At 21.8% G+C, this 23225-nt stretch overlaps 5 protein-coding genes across 5 annotated transcripts; 3 read left to right on the forward strand and 2 right to left on the reverse strand.

Annotated features, from left to right (window-relative positions):
- Positions 1 to 350: 350 nt before the first annotated feature.
- PY17X_0504000 (conserved Plasmodium protein, unknown function) lies at positions 351 to 2069 on the forward strand (the record flags this gene model as incomplete). The annotated part of the gene is made up of 1 exon (XM_022955169.1): positions 351 to 2069. One exon carries the CDS (start codon positions 351 to 353, stop codon positions 2067 to 2069), a length of 1719 nt encoding a protein of 572 aa, XP_022811631.1.
- Positions 2070 to 3893: 1824 nt separating this feature from the next.
- PY17X_0504100 (conserved protein, unknown function) lies at positions 3894 to 5485 on the forward strand (the record flags this gene model as incomplete). Its single annotated transcript, XM_022955170.1, has 2 exons — positions 3894 to 5075; positions 5291 to 5485. 2 exons carry the CDS (start codon positions 3894 to 3896, stop codon positions 5483 to 5485), a joined length of 1377 nt encoding a protein of 458 aa, XP_022811632.1.
- Positions 5486 to 5681: 196 nt separating this feature from the next.
- On the reverse strand, positions 5682 to 7643 carry PY17X_0504200 (conserved Plasmodium protein, unknown function; the record flags this gene model as incomplete). Its single annotated transcript, XM_725285.2, has 1 exon — positions 5682 to 7643. One exon carries the CDS (start codon positions 7641 to 7643, stop codon positions 5682 to 5684), a length of 1962 nt encoding a protein of 653 aa, XP_730378.2.
- Positions 7644 to 10117: 2474 nt separating this feature from the next.
- Positions 10118 to 16795, forward strand: PY17X_0504300 (uncharacterized protein; the record flags this gene model as incomplete). Its single annotated transcript, XM_719195.2, has 2 exons — positions 10118 to 16438; positions 16607 to 16795. The coding sequence occupies 2 exons, from the start codon at positions 10118 to 10120 to the stop codon at positions 16793 to 16795; spliced, it is 6510 nt and encodes a 2169-aa protein (XP_724288.2).
- Positions 16796 to 17681: 886 nt separating this feature from the next.
- On the reverse strand, positions 17682 to 22247 carry PY17X_0504400 (conserved Plasmodium protein, unknown function; the record flags this gene model as incomplete). Its single annotated transcript, XM_719196.1, has 1 exon — positions 17682 to 22247. The coding sequence occupies one exon, from the start codon at positions 22245 to 22247 to the stop codon at positions 17682 to 17684; it is 4566 nt and encodes a 1521-aa protein (XP_724289.1).
- Positions 22248 to 23225: the final 978 nt, after the last annotated feature.

Consider the following 23225-nt stretch of genomic DNA (forward strand, 5'->3'; position numbering starts at 1 on the left):
AATTATGATGAATATATGTATATTTTTATTTTAAAAAAATAGACCAAACACTATGCATGCTCTTAAATATATAGTCTACCAAATTTTTTAAATATTTGCACACACATTTATTAATCTTTTTTTCAATACATTTTAATATTATATATATCTGTTTTTTTTTTTTTTTTTTTTTTTTTTTTTAATTTCGAAAAATAGTACGTTAGTATCGTCATTACTCACACTAATGATAGTGAGTATGAAATTATTTTCATAAATGTTTAACTACGTGTTTAGTATAAATTTATTTATTTTATTTATTTATTTTATTTATTTATTTATTTTATTTATTTATTAACATTTGCTCGTGATATATGGAAGAAAAAAATATCAACCAAGATAAGGAATTTATTGTTGGAAAAAACGTAATCCATAACAATTTTGAAAGCCCAAATTTTATGAGCAATTTTCGAGACCTTTTAAAAAATGTAAAAGATGCAAAAAATGTAAAAGATGAAAAGGATGTAAAAAACGTAAAAAATGAAAAGGATGAAAATTTGAGTAGCTATCCCAATTATTACATACTAAATAATGAACTCGGGGTGAAGAAATCTATAGATAATTATAATTTTATAAAAAATAATAAAGAAGATATAAATAAAGATAAACAAACAAAAGGCGATAAAAAATATATTATTCATTTAGTACCATCTAAAAACTCAAATTTTTATAATTTTATTAAAAAAAAAAAAAAAGAAGTCTTAAATATGTATGGAACTGATGAGACATATAAATATGATACACACATAAGTTTGACTGGATTTTTTTTTTGTGATAATATAAATACTTTTATAAAAACACTTTATATATATTTTTTTTATTATGCAAAATTATATTATATATACAGAAAATTATTAATAATTAATTTATTTTTTCATATACACCTTAAAAAAAATAATAACACAAATCATATTATATATACTTCCAATAAATACAAAAATAATAATTATGTAAATAATACTATTATTTATCAAGAGAAAAATGAAAAGAAAAAAAAACAAAAAAATTATGAAACTCCAAATGAAGAAATCACACACACAAAAAAAATTCGCACATACTTACAAAAATATGAAATAAAAAATTCAAATATGTACAATAATGATAAAAAACAAATATATGAAACACATGTTCTTAAAACAAATGATGGATATGTTATTATTCCTATATTATGTGATTGGATAAAAAAATTAATAGAAAATTTCCAATTTTTATTGAAAAATAATAGTTTTAAATCTGTTAATAAAAGAAAATTAAATAATCAAGACGATATATCTCGTACTTATATTTTTAAAAATGAATTTTTTTATAAATTATCAAAAAAAAATAATATTCCTCATTCCAATAATTTACAAATTATATCTAAAACTACATTAACAAAACCATCTCCTCAAAATAAAAAAGAATACACCAATTTATTACCTCACCCTAAATGCATAATAAAAAAAAATAATAATTCTATGCTAGTTTATCCTTCCCCACACATATCTATAGACAATAATTTTAAATCCGTAAAAAATGAGCATCAAACTAAGATGGTACATAATCCATATACACCAGTTTTGTCAAGCAAACAAAATATAAATAATGAAGAGAATGGCAAAAACGAGTCAAAGATAGCTTTGCTACGGTCTGAAAACGAAAATAATGAAAATCAAAATGAAAATCAAAATGAAAATAATGATAATAATCAAAATGAAAATAATGATAATAATCAAAATGATGATAATGACAAAATTGTAAAAAAACAATCACAAGAAAAAAATATAATAAAATATAAATATAGTAATACTAATGTAAATTTAACAAATTTTCGAATAAAACGATGTAGCCATATATCGTTAGCTTCCAATAGAGATGACCAAAAAATCAAAAATAATATTGCAAATATATATAATGATATTAAATATCATTTTCGTAATTGTTCATGGGATATAGTTATGTTTGAATGTGATGAAAATGATGTTAATCAAGATAAAAATATAAATAATTTTTTAAAAGAAATATTTCGATTTAAAAATTTTGCAGTTTCTTAGTTTTTCAAAATGCTGCATAGTATGGGTTGACTCAAATTTTGTATAACAAAAAAAAAAATGAAAAAAAAAAAAAAAAAATAATATAATAAATGAAAAATATATTGTACACTATTTAATTTATCTTAATGACCATATACACATAAGTATAAGCAATGGAGTATGTAAGCAATGGAGTGTTGTGCGTGTGTGCGTATATTCCATATGTGAGTAGTAAAGTAATATAATTCCTTTTCAAGCACATTTATCAATGTTGAGGGTTAATCGAAAATAAATATATAATTTTGTTTATTACATAAAAATAATATGTATTTTTTTTTCTTTTTAATTTTGAATTTTTTTTATTCATTTGTAGAAAATGTTATTATAAATTTAATATATTTTTTTATAAATAAAAATGCCAATACTGTTGTTATATGCTTAACGGCTACGAACTTGGCATTGTGTGTATAATAATGTATTCATGTTTATATTATAAATATATATGCAAATATATATACAAATATATATCTATTTTTTAATGTATTATGTTTTATTTATGCTAATTCATTATCATAATTAATTTATTTTATTAATTCATTTACCTATATTTATGTTTTTCCTTTCGCGCCATTTTGATCATATTTTTAAAACGCTTTACCATAGCCCTTTATGTTTTTATTCCTTAATTAATTTTTTACTTCACTTATTTCACTTCACTTTACTTTACTTTACTTTCATATGTTTTATTTTTATTTTCATTTATATTTTTTTATATTTTAATTTTTTTTTAATTTTTATTTTTTACGGGTTTGTCCTAAACCCTCATATATGCACACTAAGCACATCCAAACTATAACACCTTATTAATTCACAAAGACCGTTCCCTAAATTTATTTGCAATATCTTTAAATCGAATATTCGCTATTATATTGAATAAATTGTGTGCATGTTTTATGGAGGTATTTCCAAATTGGGTCTTCTCCTTGAAAAGTAAAATAAAATAAAGTAAAATAAAATAAAAGTTCTTTTCCATTTTTATCGTCCTTATATTAAAAATAAATTATACCCAAATAAATGCCAAAATGTAACCACAATTGTTTTATACTTAATTATATTCATGTTGTATATTAAAAAAAAAAAAAAAATTTACATTATATAATAAGCAACATCATATTTATTTTTATCCATAGAATATGTTTCTTTTTCCTTTTCATTATGCCCTTTTTTCTTTTTTTTTTAACATTTATTTTTCTACAAAATATTATTAAAAATTTTATTTCCTTCCAAAAAAGGGAAAAAATATTTGAAAGAAAAAATTACATAAATTCAACGATTAACGAAAAGGACATCATTTTTTAATATAATACCAATGTGTTGTATATAAAAATGTATCATAAAAAAATTTGAAAAATAAATAAGTACAAAAGATTCATATAATAACTAGCCAAATGCTCATGTTATAGAAATTGCTTAGATGGTTTACACACACAATATATATAAATATAGACATATTTATTAAAAAAAATTATAAAAAAAAATATGAAACGATCAGTATCCCAGGATTATGATGATATGCATATAAAAAGGAATAGATCTCCGTTGTACTTAAAAAAAGATAATAAAGATATTTATTTTTCAAAATATAATAAAATTTGCAAAAATTGTAATGAAATAAAAGAAAATACAAAGAAAAAAAAACATTGTAATAAATTTAGCAATTCATATTCAGACGATGATAAGTTAAATGAAAATGTGAATAAACAATTTTTAAAAAAATACGAACAAATATATAAACGGAAACTAAGAAAATATATATATCAAATTGGAGAAAATAATTCGAAAAAAATGAAAAAAATAAATAAATCCAATGAAAATGATAATAATGTAGAAAACGAACAAAATAATGATTATAAAATTCATTTTGAAAGAAAAAATCAATTTTCCAAAAATAAATCTCAAGAACATAATTCATACAACATTTTACACACAAATAAAGATATCCTTAAAAAAAACAAAATAATAAAAATAGAAAAAAATGAAACAAAATACAAAAATCAAAATCACCATATTCCATCAAATACACATAACAACATAAAACCATTACAAGTAAAATTTTTATGTCATGTCAAAAGTTATGATTTAAAAAAATTAAGTATTATTCTTTTTTATAAAAAACTCAAATATTGTTTTTTTGATAATAATAATATTTTATGTGTATTTTTAACTCCCGATAAAGTTACAAAAAGTTTCTATAGTATTGAAAAAATATATAATATTGACAACCTATCATTTAAAAATAATATTACTGAAAAAAATGCACAGTACATAATTTTTATATTCAAAAATGGATCAATAGTTATATGGGAAAATTTTTATAATTCAAAAAAATATGATTATTTTATAAATAATCTTATTTTATTTTTTAATCTATATTCTAATGAACCTTTACTCACATTTGCTATTCAGAATGATAAAATATATTATTCTCAAAAACAGAAAAAACAAACTAGTAATATTGCAAAACGACCATATATCGAATTAAACGCACATGATATAGAAAGTGAAGATAATAATGTGAATAAAATAAATGAACATATAAATCAAGATCTTACTATAAATCCTTTAGAATCAGACATTTTCAATTATGATAGTAGCGAAAATTATAATTTTTTTTTTCAGGATATAAATAAAGAAGAAAATCATGAAAAAAAAAAAAAAAAAATTGCAAGTACCAGAGTAATATACTTAACAAATAATTCTATAGAACAAAAATTAACAATATCATTTGCTTTGTCTCAATCTATTAGATTAGATGTACATGAATTTCTTATGGACAATGCTATCAACATATTATTTACCATATCAAAAGAAATTGCTTCAAATGGGAAATGCTCTGTTTCTAAAAAACAGTTATCAAATATGATAGACGTTTATTCTAGCATTATCAATGTTAATGCTGTACAGGATTTTTTAGATGTTCCCGAATATTTTTGGAACAAAGTTCAGTATGAGCACATGTGGTTTGAGGTATAAATTTTTTTTTTTTTTTTTATGTATAGAATTAAAGCTAACCAAAAAATGTGTTAGCTAATTTTAGCTCGAAAATTGATAAATGCCTGAACAAGCAAGAAAAATTATGAACGTTCAGAATTTTTTGTAGTTTTATTATTAATATTTTTTTTTTATTTTATATACCATATTCATTTACATATTTTCACATTTATAAATCTTTTATCCACCAGATGCACAAATACATGGAAATTCCCGAACGGATAAAGATACTAAACAAAAGATACACATATTATAAAGACTTTTTAAATGTCATCAAATCTGAAGTTTACAACAAGAAAACCTTTAACACATATCGAATTGTTGTTTTGTTACTATTCATACATGTGTTAGCTTTAATTTTCAATGATATGTTTTTTGAAAGTTGAGCAAATAAAACATGAAGACATAAAGCACCAAAAAAAGTTAGCGTGAAGCAGTATAATTAATTGTACAGACACAAAAAAATGAAAAAGTTGAAAAGTTGGAAAAAATTGAAAAGATTGAAAAGATTTGGAAAAAATTGAAAAAATCGAAGCATTTCGTTTACACTTCTCTGTGTGCGCACACACAAAGTGTAACAATCTATTTTTTTTCGTTTATTAAGTTAAAATACAAATATTGTGATATATTTTTACTGATATCGTTCTTATTTTTTGTCGAATTGTCATCAGAAAAATTGTTGGTGGGATTTTCCTTTTCTTGGCTCACTAATGATTTAGTATGATCAATAACATTTATTGTATCTTCATTAAAACGTTTTTCAATTTTATTATATTTATATGTTATTACTTTTTGTATTTCATTGTTTATTGGCAAGGATGATATATTTGAATTTATATTATTCTCTTGCTCAATTTTATTTGTATTTTTTTTTTCTTCAACTAGCGAATTTAAAAATTTAACCATTTCTTCCCATTCTTGGTAATTTTTATTATAAAATTGCAAAAATAATTCTAGGTCATTTAAATTAGTATAATTTTCAAATTTTTTTTTATTTTTAAATATTAACAAATCTATTTTTGACAATATATTATCATTATGAATTTGTAAATGTTTACAACATACTAATAGACGGCATAAATAAAAATAATCAAATACAAGAATAGTTTCAATGTTATCAATAACTAAATTTATAATTTCTTCCATATTATTATCAACATATGGAAGGACAGTAAAAAATTCCAAAATTAATATACGTTCTTTTAAATTTATTTTACTTGTTTTTACTTTTGATAGTAAAAAATGCAACAATCTTTTATAAATGTATAAATAATTAAAATAATTTAATTCTTTATATGCACATAATAATTTTATTAATTGATTTAACGACAAAAAGGCCAAACAGCTATTTACTTTATAAAACAAAAGAGGAACAATGTTATTTAGTATTTTTTTATGATAATCTCCACAACTACTACTGTTACTACTACTGTTACTACTACTATTATTATTATTATTTTCTTCCCCTTTTTTAGTTTCACTGTTTATGTAACAAAAATCGTCCCTTTTTTCGCCATTTTTCTCATCATTTTTTCCGTCCCTTTTTTCGTCCCTTTTTTCTTTGGATAAAACGCTCTCTAAATGTTTAATATCGTTTGTGTGTGCACCGATTTTAGCATCCAATCCGTCAAACTCTGATATGTCTCCTACTTTTATTTCGGTATCTTTTATTCTACCTATTTTTGAAGATACATTTTTATCAAAATCATATACATAATTATGATTATCGAAATATGAGCGATAAATTTGATCACGTTTTAAAACATCCAAAAAGTTTTTGATTTGTATTAATGTATTATATATAGAAATAGAATCCATTAATTTGATATTTTCATAAACATGCTTTATTAATTTATAATATAATTCTGAATATGCAATATTTGTTTTTTTTGAATAAGCATAAAATATATGATTAATATAATTATATTTCATTTCATTAAAATGTTCTAAAATATAAAAATTACATAAATCTAATAATTCATCATCAGTTATTTTTAATTTTACTAATGCATGTAATATATTACTAATTTTTTTCATACCAAATATATTTAAATTATTTTTTATTATTTTTAAAAATATTGTCATTAATTCATAATCTGTATAATTTAAATGATTACTAGCCAAAATATATCTATAAATATTATCATAAGTTAATTTATTATATTCTATTTTATTTTCTTTAAATATATATAATGTCCTATTTGACAAAATAGAATATACTTGGAAATTTCTTTCCTTACATAAAGCATAAGCTTGTAAAATTAATACAACATCTTGGAACTCAAAATTATTTGAATGTTTTTTTATTAAATCTGTGTATATATTAAACATCTTTTTATTAATAAAACAATTTTTTACACATTTTTTAATTCCATAACTTATATTTTTACTATCCATACTAACTAGCTTTTTTATTACATTATTTTCTATATCTGTTGTTATTTTTGTTGAATATCTTTTATTTTTTATGTATCCTATTAGTTTATTTTTCCCCATCCAAAACCCCATCACCTCTTTTCTTATTTCCCCTATAAAACGTATCATTTTCCTAAAAAATGTTCGTTTTTTTTTTAAATTTGAATTTTACGATACTATCTATTTTGCCATGTTACTACGGTCGATATATTTTATTATTTTATTACTTTATTATTATATTATTTTTTATTTTTTTATTTTTGTCACAATTATATACCTACATTATGTTGATAATGTAAAAAAAAAAAAAAAAAAAAAAAAAAAACACACAAAATGTATACATAAATAAGCTATATATTAATGGTACAATTTTCTTAAATAACATACCTAAATTTATAAGTGCCAAAAAAATAAAATTAACTATTAGCAAATCATTACACAAAGCTTAAGAAAAATAAATTGCTTAACTATAGCATAATAATTTTCCTACAAAAATTGTTTTGTTTTTTCTAAGATTCATGTTTATTGCAAATTTTGATATAAAATAAGGAAAGAATCACTACTATTTTGTTGTATTACATTGTTATTCCCTCTTTTTATGCCACAATATTTAATTCAAATAAAAGCGAATATATAAAAAAAACAACAAATCTTTGACATATAAAATGTAATATGTCTTTCCATTTGGTTATTTTTTTCCTTAAATCATTTAAAATAACTAATATGAACTTTTATTTTGTATGTTTTAAAAATGGGAAATAATATATTTAATAGTACAAATATACATATATGTATAAAATCGATACAATTATTTATGATAATATATATACATTTAAACAGTTTTCACTTTTTTTAAAAACTATTTTCCTATTTTATTATATATACACAACTATATGTATATTATATAAATAATAATATTACAGTTATTTATAGATCGCAATAAAACTGTGTATAAAAAAAAAAAAACATATTTTATCTTAAAAAAAACTAATAAAAATAATGTATAACTATTATGTGTAGGAGTAATATACAATAAAAATAAACAAGTATAAAAGAAGTGAAAAAAAGTGAAAAAAAGTGAAAAAAAGTGAAAAAAAGTATAAAAAAAGTATTAAAAAAGTGAAAAAAAAGTATTAAAAAAGTGAAAAAAAAGTATTAAAAAAGTATGAAAAAATATTAAAAAAAACCACAAGGCCTTGTTATTTTATTTGCGCTGATTTTTAATAAAACAATTGGAAAATTGTATTTATTTTAACATATACATTATGTTTATCCAAAACATGTTAATACAAATTTATGTGATAAAATAAAGCTAAACCTATTTTATGTGTTTGTTTCATGAGTAATTAATTCGGAAAATAGCTTTTACAAAATGAAACATATATTTTTATTGCCCATTTTTATTTTGTGTGAATTGGAACGAAATTTCTAATTATTACTAATACATCGTCATTTTGAAATGTACATAAATAACACAACAAAATGTGCTTAAACTATTGTACATATGTATTATGATATATTATTATATGTATTATGATATATTATTATATGTATTATGATATATTATTATATGTATTATTATATGTATTATTACGTATGCATGTATTATGTAGGCAAGTATATAGCATTTTCTTTGGCTAAAAAAATGTTATATTAAAAATAAATGAATGAAATATAAATAAAAAAAAATTAAAATAACATATGAATAATTTCTTCATTATATACATATATTTATTTATACACGTTTATTTTGTACACTTCAAATATAGTTATCAAAATATGAATTATACAATATAATACTACGTATAAAAATTACATAAAAAAAAAATGACTAATGTAAGAAATGCATAAGTAATAATATAACAATAATACAATATATATATTACATATTTTATTTATTTATTTTTTTTTTTTATTTTATTTATTGTATTTATTTGCTTAACCCAGTTATATACTTAAAATTTTTTATTCAATTTTTTTTTTTTTTTTTAAAGTGTATAATTTTTATATACAATATTGTATTCCCTTCTTATATATTATAATGATTTATAAAAAAGCAGAAATGCTTAACTCCATTTATTCGTTCTTATATTTTCATTTTCCTAATCAATTTTATACTCTTTATTAAGTATTTACTATTTTTTTCTGCTTTTTTTTGCTTTTTATTAATATTTACTATTTTTTTCTGCTTTTTTTTTTACTTTTTATTAATATTTACTATTTTTTTCTTATTTTTTTCTGCTTTTTTCCTGCTTTTTCCTGCTTTTTTCTGCTTTTTATTGCTTCCCCTTTTATTAAAACTTATATTTTTTTAGTATTTTTTTCATCCCATCCAGTACAAAATATACTATATATATATAGTGTAAAAATAAAAAAAAAAAATATTATTAAGTGAGAATATCAAATATATCGAAGAAATTTAAAAAAAAAAAAAAAAAAAAGTACACACATTTCAGTAAAAGGCAGTGAATAAAAATAAAATTATGCTAATCTTTATTTAAATTTCCAAGAGTTACAAATAAAGAATTCTATATTACATATATATGCATGTGCGTGTATATGTATGATTCTAATATATTACTAATTTTAAGGAAAAAAAAAAAATGAGCGAATTGCTTATTCGATACAAAAGTGGAATAAAATTATATAAATTTGAAAAAAATGAAAATAAATACAACAGTAAAATAATATTTGAATATGATGGATATATACATGATGTTATTTGGTCCGAGGATGGAAACAGTTTCTTAATTTTTCATTCTACAAATGGTGTATTATTAGCATTAAACTCATCTACTAATATAAAAATTAGTTATATAAAATGCCAAAATAAATATAAAGATCTATTTACAAAAGATAATTTAGCATTAATTAAACATGTACAATGGTCACCCAATAATAAATATATAGTAATCTTTTATCCTTATGATGAAAATAAAAATAAAGAAATCGGTAATCTTTTATTATGGAATGTAGAAAAAAATAAAGTTATATCATCTTTTAAAATAAAAAAAAATATATGTACAAATTGGCCAATAATACATTTTACTAATGATGATAAATATTTTTTTTTACAAAAAAAATCAGATATATATATATATGATACATCTATATTAGAAAATGATGAAAATACAGATAAAAATGATGTTTCAAATAAAGATATACCAAATAATTATATCTATTCATGGAATCATCTTAATGTTATTGCTATTTATTTTTCAAAATATATTGATAGTCAAGATTCAAGATATTTTATATTACATACTAAACATAATTTTTTAGGTGATATATATATATATAAAATTGATGGACTAAGAAATGATAAAACATCTTCATCAAGTTTAAATCAAAATAATAATAAAATTAATATAACCTTATTAACAAAACGAAGTTTTCAGCATTTAGATAATTTATTATGTTTATATTCAATTTCTGGAAAATATGTTATATTTCTTGTATCAACCAATGATACAACTAATAGGTCATATGGATATGTTAGTAATTGCTATTACTGTTCATTATTATCAGCATCTGTAAATATTAAAAAAATAAATACGCAAGTTGCTCAAGATGCAAAATGGAGTAATTTATGTGATGAATTTTTAATTATTGAAGGAAAATCAGATAATATAGTATATTTATATGATTCTAATTTAAATATAAAATCTAAAATATCTGCTCAATATAAAAATACAATAAAATGGTGTACTTTTGGAAATATGATAGCATTAGGTGGATTTGGAAATCTTGCTGGTGATATAGATTTTTATTATAAAGAAAAAAATTATAATATTACATTAATTAAACAATATAGAGAACCATGCACTGTTTTATGTGATTGGTCTACAGATGGTACATTATTTATGACTGCATCTACTTTTCCTAGAATGAAAGTTGAAAATACTTTTAAAATATATACATATGAAGGTGATTTAATCAATAATTATAGTTTTAATGAATTGTATGATGTTAAATGGAAAAATTCTGTTCCGGGTATTTTAGAAGAACCACCTAAACCTAACCCTAAACTTATAGATAATAAAAAAAATGTTTACAAAATTAAATATGTAAATCATGATAATTTATCTACTACTAATAATACTATATCATCTTTACGAAATGCATCTATTGCTTTTCCCGCTACTCGAATAAATCGAAACCTTACAAATGTAAATATTTCAAATAATAATAATAATAATATTGTGGATATCTCGGATTCTCAAACTTCTAACGACACAAATATTCAAAAATCCGCTGATTTAACAAATGCAAGTAATATTTCTTCAAATTTTGATACTAATAATACCGAATCAATTGATAAAGAAAAAGGTGCATTATCTGCATCTAACCAAAATAATACAAATAAATTCTCACATCTACCAAGGAATCAAACACAGAACCCACAAAATAATACATCTAATAATACAAACCATATTATTAAACAGCCAAAAAAAAAAGAAAAAGCAGCTGGAGCAAATCATTATAATTGGGATATTGATTGGAGGAAACAAAATGCGGATTTAAATTTACATCCAAAAAATAAATCAGTTTCAACATCTACTGGATTCATAAATACAAATCAACATGCTACCGATTCAAATTTTATCCAAAATGGAATTAATAATTATAAAAAAACATCTGAATTTTTAATTCAAAATGATATATATAATAATTCTGATCAAATAGAAAAGTCAGAATTGTTATCCTCTTTGCAAAAAGAATATTCAAATTTATTTAATTCGGCTAAAAACCATGAAAATGGTATGGAAAAAGAAGTTATGAACAATTATGAAAATAAAGAAATTCAAACTGCCACATTAGTAACCAATATGTCCGAAACAGATCGACCAGAACGAACCAACCATTTAAAATTTGACGATTCAAAAAAAGGAAGAAATGAAAACACTAATATGGATGACAAAAAAAAGAAAAAGAAAAAGGAAAAAGATAAAGAAAAGGAAAAAGATAAAGAAAAAGAGAAGGAAAAAGAAAAGGAAAAAGAAAAAGATAAAGAAAAAGATAAAGAAAAAGAGAAGGAAAAAGAGAAGGAAAAAGACAACTCTAGCGCTTCGATTCCCAACAATCATGGAGATTCTGTTCAAAAATCAGAAAACGATCCAGATGCATCTGCCAAAGGTCTTAGCACCGTTATAAATGGCCAAGAGTGCAATAACAAACTTCTTATACATTTAAAAAATGATGAAAATAATAAAAAAAAAGGAAATGAAAAAATTTCTGAATCAGAAAATATTCCTGAAAATACCGAAAAGGATCAAAAAAAAAAAAAAGAAAAAAATAAAAATAAAAAATCAAAAAAAAAAAAAAATGAAATATTAGGTGAAATAAATGATAATTCAACAAACAATAACGTAGATCAATTAGGAAAACGTCTTATTAATTCTGAAGATTCAAATTTTCAAAATAATCAACTTATCAATGATAATAATATGTATTCATTAATTTTCCACGAAATAATCAAAAATAACAACACAGAAGATAATAATATAAATGAAATACAAATTCTAAATGAACGTTTACATAATAAAAATATACATCATGAATTAAATAAATTTAATGATAATCGATTTGGAAATTTAAAAGGAACTGTTTCTAATGAACATTTATATAATAATGGGATGTTAAATTTGGTTCAATCTGCTTCTACTATAAAAATAAATAAAAATGAAGAAATTCAAAAAGATATAAATAAAATTGAAACAGTTAATCGAAAAAATATAATTAATGATTATCAAACAAATTTAAATAATCTTAACGAATTTTCAAATAAAGAACAATTTATAAAACATATTTTATTTTTAAAGAAACAAAAAGAAAATGATATCACTGATGAACAAAACGAAATGAATCCTCATCAAAATGAAATATCTTATAATGACCAAATTAATTTAAATAATTATATAGATCATAATGAATATCTTAAAATAAATAAAAATATTAAAGATATGAACAAAATAGAACAAGATATGCAAAAAAATGATTTGACAAATATACATAACAATTCAAAATATGTACAAAATATGAACGAATTCAAATCAGGAAATTCAAATTCTTTTTTTTATAATTTTATTAATAAACAAAAATTATCAGAAAATGATTATCAAACATTTCAACCTCAAACATTATATAATGATTCTAATAATTTTGATCCCAATCAACAAAAACAAAATAATTATAATTCTCAAAATATACAAAATATATGGAATAATGAAATAAATAATCAACCATTTAATAATAAAAATATACAACACAATGATGATATTCTAAAATTATTTAAAACTGTTCTTCCATATGCAAAAGTTAATATTGTTGGAAAAAAAAAAGATGAATCAGATATTAATAATATACAACAAAATAGAGATAAAATTAATATACAATATTATCATGAAAAAAATAATATATCTGAACAATCAATAGAAGAGAATAATAAAAGAGAAGCTCTTGATTATAATACTCAAGTAGAAGAAAAAAATAATTATATAAAACATAAATATAACAATATTTATAAAATGTCTGAAAATTCATTGAAAGAAAATATAATTAATAAAAATAAAAATGAAAATATTCCACATATTAATAATATTTCAGGAAATATCAAATTACAAATAAATAATTTCGATTTTTGTGAACTTTTGAAATTCTATCACACATTAAATATTCAACAAATACAATTAAAAATATATTGGATATTCTTTAAAATAAAAAATTATGATAATAATAATAATAATCCTGAAATTTTGAGAAAAGAAAATATAATATTATCTAAACTTAAAGAAACAAAAGATATTTCAACTTATGCTAATTATATAATTAAAATAAATTATGAAAAAAATCCAAAAAAATATCAATCTTTGTTACAACAATTTATAGTTATATTGAAACATCATGATAATTTATATCGCCAAAAAAAAGATAAAATTAAATTAGAACATTATGATAATCATTTTATTATTAATTTTATTAACAACATTGATCAAATTGTAGAAAAAACAACAGCCCAACTGACCCAACTGACCCAACCGGTTCAATCGGTTCAATCGGCTCAACCGGTTCAATCGGCTCAATCGGTTCAATCGGCTCAATCGGCTCAAGATGTTAATAATGCATACAATTATCAAACCCATTTTTATAATCAAAAAAATAAATTAAAAATTCAAAATTATCCTCCGGGTTCCGTTTCTAATCAAATTCCTTTCAATAATTCATCCTCATCAAATTCATATGAACACATCTATCATAGAAATCAAGGATTAATATCACATACTTTTAATAATTATAATTCTGGAACAATGTCAGGAAATAATAGTTTTAAAGAAAATGAACAAACTATAGATAATAACAAAAATCTCATCCTTCAAAAGCTTATTGAATATTTTAAACAAATAAATGCTACAACAGAGCAAAAAATAAATCTTTTAAACAGAATCAATTTAACAGATGCACAAAAAAAATATATTATAAATAAAATTCATTTTAATAATAATGAACAAAATAATAATTACAATCTTAACTCAGAAAATGATAATCATAAATTATATAACATGTCTATCAATCAAAATAATAAAAATAATAAAAATACAATAAGAATATTACCTGACCATTTTAACATCTCAGAACAAGTTAGACATACTACTGATTTACCTCCTTCTACTAATGATTCTATTATGTATTCACAATTTGATAATAATAATGATGGAAACATAGATGTGACCTCTCCTATTTTGAACATTATCCATAAATCTATTGCTAATAAAAATAACCAAAAAGAGTTCAAAAGTAATGTAGATGTAGATGCAGATGCAGATGTAAATGCAGAAAATAACCAAAATTTATTACAAAAATATCAAATTCTTAATATGCTTAAACAAAAAAAAAAAATGGAAATGGAAAATGTAGATACATATGAAGATATCTCCCACTCATTCAAACAGCCAATATCTCAACATCATTTACATCGCCAAGATATTAACAATTTTTTTGATCAAATAAATTTCAGAAATTCAAATAATATATCATCAGAACCCATTGATTATCCAATTCAAGAAGATCCTGATTCTAAAACAACAAATTTCTCGTCATATAATTCTAATACTCATATTAATTATCCTAACAATACAATTATCAAAAATAAATTAAATACCTTAGATGATTCAAAACAAGATAATACACAAAATGTAATGAATAGAATTTATTTCAATTTTCCTCAACAAAAAGATCATAATAATTTTACCAATTTACCACCTCTATATGATTCTACCCCCAAAATCTCCATGAATAATAGAAACAATAAAAATGAATGTAATAAAACTGAAGGGGATCAAAATGTTAGAACCCAAAATGACAGAACCCAAAATGACAGAACCCAAAATGACAGGACTATTAGCGAACTTCATTCGAATGAACATTATATAAAAATAAATAAAAATTTTAATAATAAAAATAGTGAAGGATTAACAAATAATAGAGATAATAATAAAGAAGAAAAAAATTCAGATAATAATAATTCCAAAAATAGAAATGTTAGTAAGAATGGAAATAAAATTGATCGTAACCCTGAAAGAAAGGAACATGAACAAATTATAACTAATGATGTAAAAAATGAAAAAAATAAAAAAAAACAAAAAAATCAAAAAAATACCACAAATCAAAATTCACTAAATACAAAAAATATGACTGGATCGAGAAATGGAACAGAAACTCAAGTTCCTAAAACATTACCTGAAATAAATTCGCCAAAATCTAATTTGAATGAAGAAAATAAAACCGATAACAAAACAATCAATCTTTTGCAAGAGCAAAAAAATGCAACTACTCAAAATAATATTTATGATACTGAGGATACGAAACGTCCAGATGCATTAAGAGATAAATGTTGGCAATATATTGATCCAAAAGGTGTTGTTCAGGTAAATCAAGCTATTATTTATTAACATTTTTATCTATACCAATTATCTTCTTATTTTTTTTATCGCCTTACTTTTTTACCCTTACTTTTTTACCCATACTTTTTTGCCCTTACTTTTTTACCCTTACTTTTTTACCCATACTTTTTTGCCCTTACCCTTTTTATACAGGGACCCTTTTTTCTGGAAGAAATGAGAATGTGGAGCGAATTGGGATATTTCGAACCCATGCTTCCAGTTAGATGTTGTGATTCTGATCGTTTTATTGCTTTAAACAAATTGTTTCCTCCTCCACATAAGCCATTTACTATTGTTCCTAAACCCCAACCAATATTACAATGGGAAGAAGAATTACCATGAACCTTTATTTATTTTATATATTTTTAAACTTTATTTGGCTATATGCATTTATATTATTCTCATTTATTTCTAAATAAACCCTCGCCATTTATGTTTTCTTCCTTCCCGTGCATATATACATGTACACTTATATACATATAATATATGTATAAACTTGTTAATTGTATTTTTATTATTTATCACTGTATTTATCAGTGTTTTTTTTTTGTCATTGTTTTTTGTGTACATAATTAAATAAAATGAAGAAAAAAAAAAATGCATACATATAATTTTGTATGTTCATATTTTTAACATAAACATAATATTGTCATTTTTATTATTGTTATGCTATTTTTAGTGAAACATATTATATATATGCATATGCTTGTTTATGCATGGTTATAAAAACATATCACTACCTCGTCGAGGATTTTAAATTAGCCAAATTGGAGTTTTAGCTCAATTATTTTTTTTTAATATTCGTATGTAAATACACATATTGACAATATTAAATTTAATTCATTTTCAATATGCTCTATGTTTTTTCAAATATGTGTGCATGTCCCCGCACGGGTGAGTTTTAATAAAGCTTTTTGAAATTTCTCCCAAGTAAAACAAAAAAAAACATTAACATGTCAGAAAAAATAAACGTTAATGTGCAGGAAAAAATAAACAACATTAACGTGCAGGAAAAAATAAGCATTAACATGTCAGGAACAAAACGACATTAACATGTCAGAAAAAACAACATTAACATGTCAGAAAAAACAACATTAACATGTCAGAAAAAACAACATTAACATGTCAGAAAAAAACATTAACATGTTAGAAAAAAACATTAACGTGCAGGAAAAAATATATTATTATTCTCACAATTTTAGGCGAAGCGCAACCCCTATTTTCTTACTCATTTGCACCGCAACTTTTCATACCTATTTACAAGCGCAGACGTCCTTAAAAGTGTAGTTTTTTTTAAGGCAATCCCTGATTTTTTTGTTAAATAAACTTTAGAAGGTTTATTCAAATTTTTCCCTTGATAAATTATTTCAGGTGATGAAAATTTATAAATTTCATTTTCTCTTTTTATTATATTGTTATTAATAGTATTCTTTGGAATTCTGACATTTGTTCGATTATTATTTATATTTTCATTATCACCACTAAAATAAGGTTCCACATTACTACCTTTTAACATCGTTTCTTCAATATTTAAATTATAATTGTTAATATTTTTTTTATCGTTTATATAACCATTGGTGTAGCTAGCACCATCAATTTTATAGCTATCCTTAAAATTATTTTTTTTTATACAATTTATTAAATTATTTTCTCTTGTCTTTTCTTGTGTGCAAAAATATTTGGTACCATTCCCTTTCATAATTTCCTTTATATTTACAACATGTTCAATGTGTGCATTAATTTGAGATTTCTTGTATTGGAATTTTTTTACAATAGATAAAACAGTTTGGTCCATATTGCTATCATTTCCCCTTATATTAGCACTCATATTTTGTACATAATTTTTAAATAAATTATTATCTTCACAAAATAATTTAGCTAGTTTAAAATATTCAATGTTATATTTTAATAAATACTTTTTACATTTTTCATTTGTTTGGTTTTCTTTCTCTTCTTTTTTTTTATCCTTTAAATATGCTTTCATAAGTAAACTTTTATCTTCTTTATTTATTGGCTCCTCAGAATTTGGATATACATCATTGTTATTAACATTTTTTAAATGACAATAAAAAGATTCGTTAAAATATACTTCATCAATTTTATTACTATTTATTTCGCTACCTAAATTATCACTAAAAATTATTTTCTCTTCACTACTATTTCTACACATATTAATATTATTTTTTTTATAATTATTTATACATTTAATAGGAACACTTTCGACATATATATTACTACTTTTTTTTTCATTCCCCAAATTATTTTCTTGATTTTTTTTACAATATATATCACACTTATTTGAATCTCCAAATTCTTTACTGACATTGTCACCATCTTTTCCACCCTTTACATCTATCATCTGTTTTTCTAAACCTTCTTTATTATCATCACTCAAATGTGCACTAAAGGAAACATTTCTCGATTTAATTGAGCAAGTCTGTCTATCATCAAAATTTTCTTCTACATTATTTAATAGTGTTGGTTCTTTTTTTATAATATCCTTTTTCATAGCTTCGATTTTCATCTTTAAAATTTTTTTCAAGACAGCACTTTTTATGCTAGAATTATTATTTTTCATTTTTTTTTCCACCATTATATTATTATTATTATTTATGTCTACATTTTTTATTTTAAATGATTGTTCTACTTTTTCTTCTGAACATATATTATCTTTATCTAGATCAAATAAATTAAAATTTTTTTTATTTTCCAAATTTGCTTCTTTTTCATTTTTTTCTAGTATACCCCAAAAATATTCACTTCTACTACTTTCATTATGATGCGAATCGTTGTAGGGTGAACCATTATAATGAGAACCGTTGTAGGGTGAACCATTATGATGCGAACCATTATAATGAGAACCATTGTAAGGTGAACCATTATAATGCGAACCATTATAATCTTTATGACTTTTTTTATCAAAATATTTATTTTCTTGTTTTAACTCATCTTTACATTCATTAATATGTCGAGATAAAATTTTTATATCTTTTAATTTATTACTAACTATATTAGTAGCTTGTTTAAATTTTTTTCTTTTATTTGACAATTCTTTTAACATTTTTCTTGGAGTTATCTTATTTTTATCATTATAAAACCAAGGACTTATATTTTCTTTGTTTGGATATTTATGTGAATATACATTTACATTATCATGTTCTTTATTTATATTATCCATTATACATATATCTCTACTAGAACCATTTTCTTCACTTTTTATTTTGAACATATAAGATTCATCTTTTACATATTCATCCTCACTTATATTACCAAATTCATTTTCTTTTATTTCATTTTTTACATCAATTAATTTGTGATAATTTAGTGGATGTTTCATTTTTTTATAGTCTGGATAAGATCGTGAATACTGTTCGTTTATGCATATATTTTTTTTATCTGAAAATATCTCAGAATTATAAACATTCATATTACAATTTTTGAATAGACTCTCTTCTTTCTTTCTATGAACATTAATTGGATGCATATCGTCTTCCCGTTCTTCTTCCCTTTCGTCTTCCCGTTCTTCTTCATTTTCTTCTTCATTTTCTTCTTCATTTTCGTCTTCATTTTCTTCATTTTCTCTTCCATTTTCTCCTCCATTTTCTCCTCCATTTTCTCCTCCATTTTCGTCACTAAAATGGGCATTAGAAATGCTTTGTGTATCACTTTTATAATTTCGATTTTTTATATCATTGTCTAATATATTTTCTACAGACATTTTTCTCCACTTGTTTTGATTCCCAGATTCTATCATTCCATGCATCTCTTTGTTCATATTATTTTCATCCTCTCCAATATAATAATATTTTTTTATTTTATCAAATGTTTTGTGTGGATAGCTAGTTAACAATTTAACATTTTTGTTATAATCTTGGGGACATATATATTCAGATGAAGTTAAATTAGATGATTTAATTTCATTTTTTTTTGATATGAATAATAAATTATTATTTATTTTATCATAATCTTTATGATTATTGAACTTAAACCCTTTATTATTTTCATCTTTTGAAATATTTTTATGAATTATACCACCTCTTACTTTATTTTTATTACAATATAAGCAATCATATTTATTTATATATTTATATTCTACACCTTGATGAGCCCTATCAGTGGATACATATCTCATATTTTTTTTCTGAATAAAATAATTCTTACATATTTCACAAGGATATATAACAGTATTATATTCGTTAGATCTATTGTGTTTATACAAATTATTTTTACTCATTTTTTTACTCATTTTTTTACTCATTGTTTGAAACATTTCATTGCCACAATTGCTACTATCATCGGTTCGGGCAGTTCTTACACTCTGTTCACTCTGTCCGCTTCGTTCACTTCTAAATCGTAATTTGTTTGAAAGGATGTAAGAATCACTAGCGTTTGATAATCCTATTTCATCATTTATGTTGTTCATTTTATCTAAAAAATAATTTTTTTTGTAATCATTATAAGTATAAACATTTTTTTGTGTAGTAAATAATTCTATACTTCTTGATCCCATTGATTTTTCAGAATCTAAAAAACTTTCCTTATTTGAATTTTCAAATTCTGAGATGTAGTCAGGGTTGCAACCAGAGCAACATAAAGATTCTGTATAATTAGATGTGTTTGTTGAAAAAACAGTTTGAATAGATACTCTTTTTAATAATCCTTTATTATATGAAATTGATTTTTGAGAATTTACAGACATACTTTTTATAGATGTACAATTTGAAAAAATCGAAGAACATTTCTCATTTGATATTCTTCTAGATTCTTTTCTTTTTTTTTCGAAACTTTTTATTTTTTTTTTCATTTTTTTTTCAATTTCCATTAATTTTATAAAATCACTTCCATATGTTCTTTTATTAATCATGTATCTGTTCATATTTTTTATTTTTACAAATTTGTCACCCTTTTCAAGTTCTGTTTTACAATTTACTGCATCTACTTCACTGATATTGTTTAGGCAAGTGTCATACAAATTAGCCATCAAAGGGTTACACTTTTCCGAATCTGGATGTTTATCTATGGGTTCTACAAAACTACAATTTTTATAGCATTCATCCTGTGGATCATCCTGTGGATTATCTTTTAGATAATTTTCCATCCCATTTTCCAGCCCATTTTCCGGCCCATTCTCTAGACCCGTTTTTAGGTCACAATTTTCTGGTTCCTTTTTGTGTGTTTTATTTTTTTCACCATTTATCACATATAAATTATTAATTTTACAATTAACAAAATTTCGGAATAAATCGCTTAAATTATCTTGAGCTTCTTTTGATATATATCGAAAGTTTTCCCCATCTTCACATCCATACAAATTAATATCATTTTTATCTTTTAATGAATAATCATGAAATTCTTCATCATTTTGTATCTCATCACTTTTCGAATCTAATGTATATCTTTTTTCTTTTATATTCAAATTGCCAACTTTTGAAATAGTTTTATTTTGATATTTTTTCATATTTGCTAATTTGTTTATTGTATCTTTCCCTTTCGAAGAATTTATATTTTCATTATTTAATTGTTTTTCTTTTCTATTTTTTAATATATTCATTTTACGTTTTTTTAAACTATCCATTAATTTGTTATTATCACCACTCACATTTTTATCACCACTCCCATTTTTATCACCACTCCCATTTTTATCACCACTCACATTTTTATTGTTATTGTTGGTGTTTCCATTTTTCGTTTCGTCCCATTTTTTTACATTCCCACTTCTTGTTTTTAATAATCTAACTCGATGTTTTTCCAAAGACTCTTTTAATCGAAACTTGATTCTATCCAAGCTTACCATGGCCACTATATTTTTAAATCAGAAAAATAAAAAAGAACAAAATAAAAAAAGAACAAAATAAAAGACACTAATTACCAATTTAATCAACTTGCTTCTTTGCTTTGTCTATTTTTTCCCGCCTTGAGTTACCACCAAAAATGTATAAATAATTTAAAAAAAATGTATAAAATAATTTCTAAAAAAATATGTAATTATTAATAAATAGAAACATTTTCATTGTGTTCTTATATCACAAAAAAAAAAAAATTGTATTATATTGTGAAGAACATGTATATCTACACATAATCATGAATTGAAAACAAAATGGAAGTAGACAAATATAAAACAAAATATGAACAAAATATGAACAAAAAATGAACAAAAAATGAACAAAATATGAACAAAAGATGAGCAAAAGATGAGCAAAAAATGAACAAAAAATGAACAAAAAATGAGCAAAATTGTCCTAAATTGTTGCTACTATTTTTCAGCTATTACATTAAGTTATTTTTATTTTTATTTTCATTTTCATTTTTATTTTCATTTTTATTTTTATTTATATAAAAAATTCTACATAATTTATCATACACAATATACATATAAAATGTATGACCATCTTAATATTTATGTTCTTAAATATATTAATTATATAGATAAACAATTTTTAAAAAAAATTATATAGTTCAATTTTTTACAAAAAAAACACAACACAAAGGAAAATGTACTTACAAAATTGTAATATTTCCAATGTGTTAAAAACGAAATTATTAGACAATATATTTTATTTTTAATTATGGAAAATAAATAAAAATAAATAAAAATAAATAAAAATACAAATAAAAATACAAGTAAAAATACACATACTAATTTATAAAAATATTGTATAGAGTTAAATATTTATTCCATTTTCCCACATTTTTTTTTTTTTTTTTTTTTTATTTCACAATTAATTAATTATTCGCTAAAAAATACTATTCTGTTCATTTTTTTCATTTTTTT

The sequence above is a fragment of the Plasmodium yoelii genome (genome assembly GCF_900002385.2).
Source record: "Plasmodium yoelii strain 17X genome assembly, chromosome: 5".
In the NCBI taxonomy this organism is placed as follows: Eukaryota; Apicomplexa; class Aconoidasida; order Haemosporida; family Plasmodiidae; genus Plasmodium; species Plasmodium yoelii.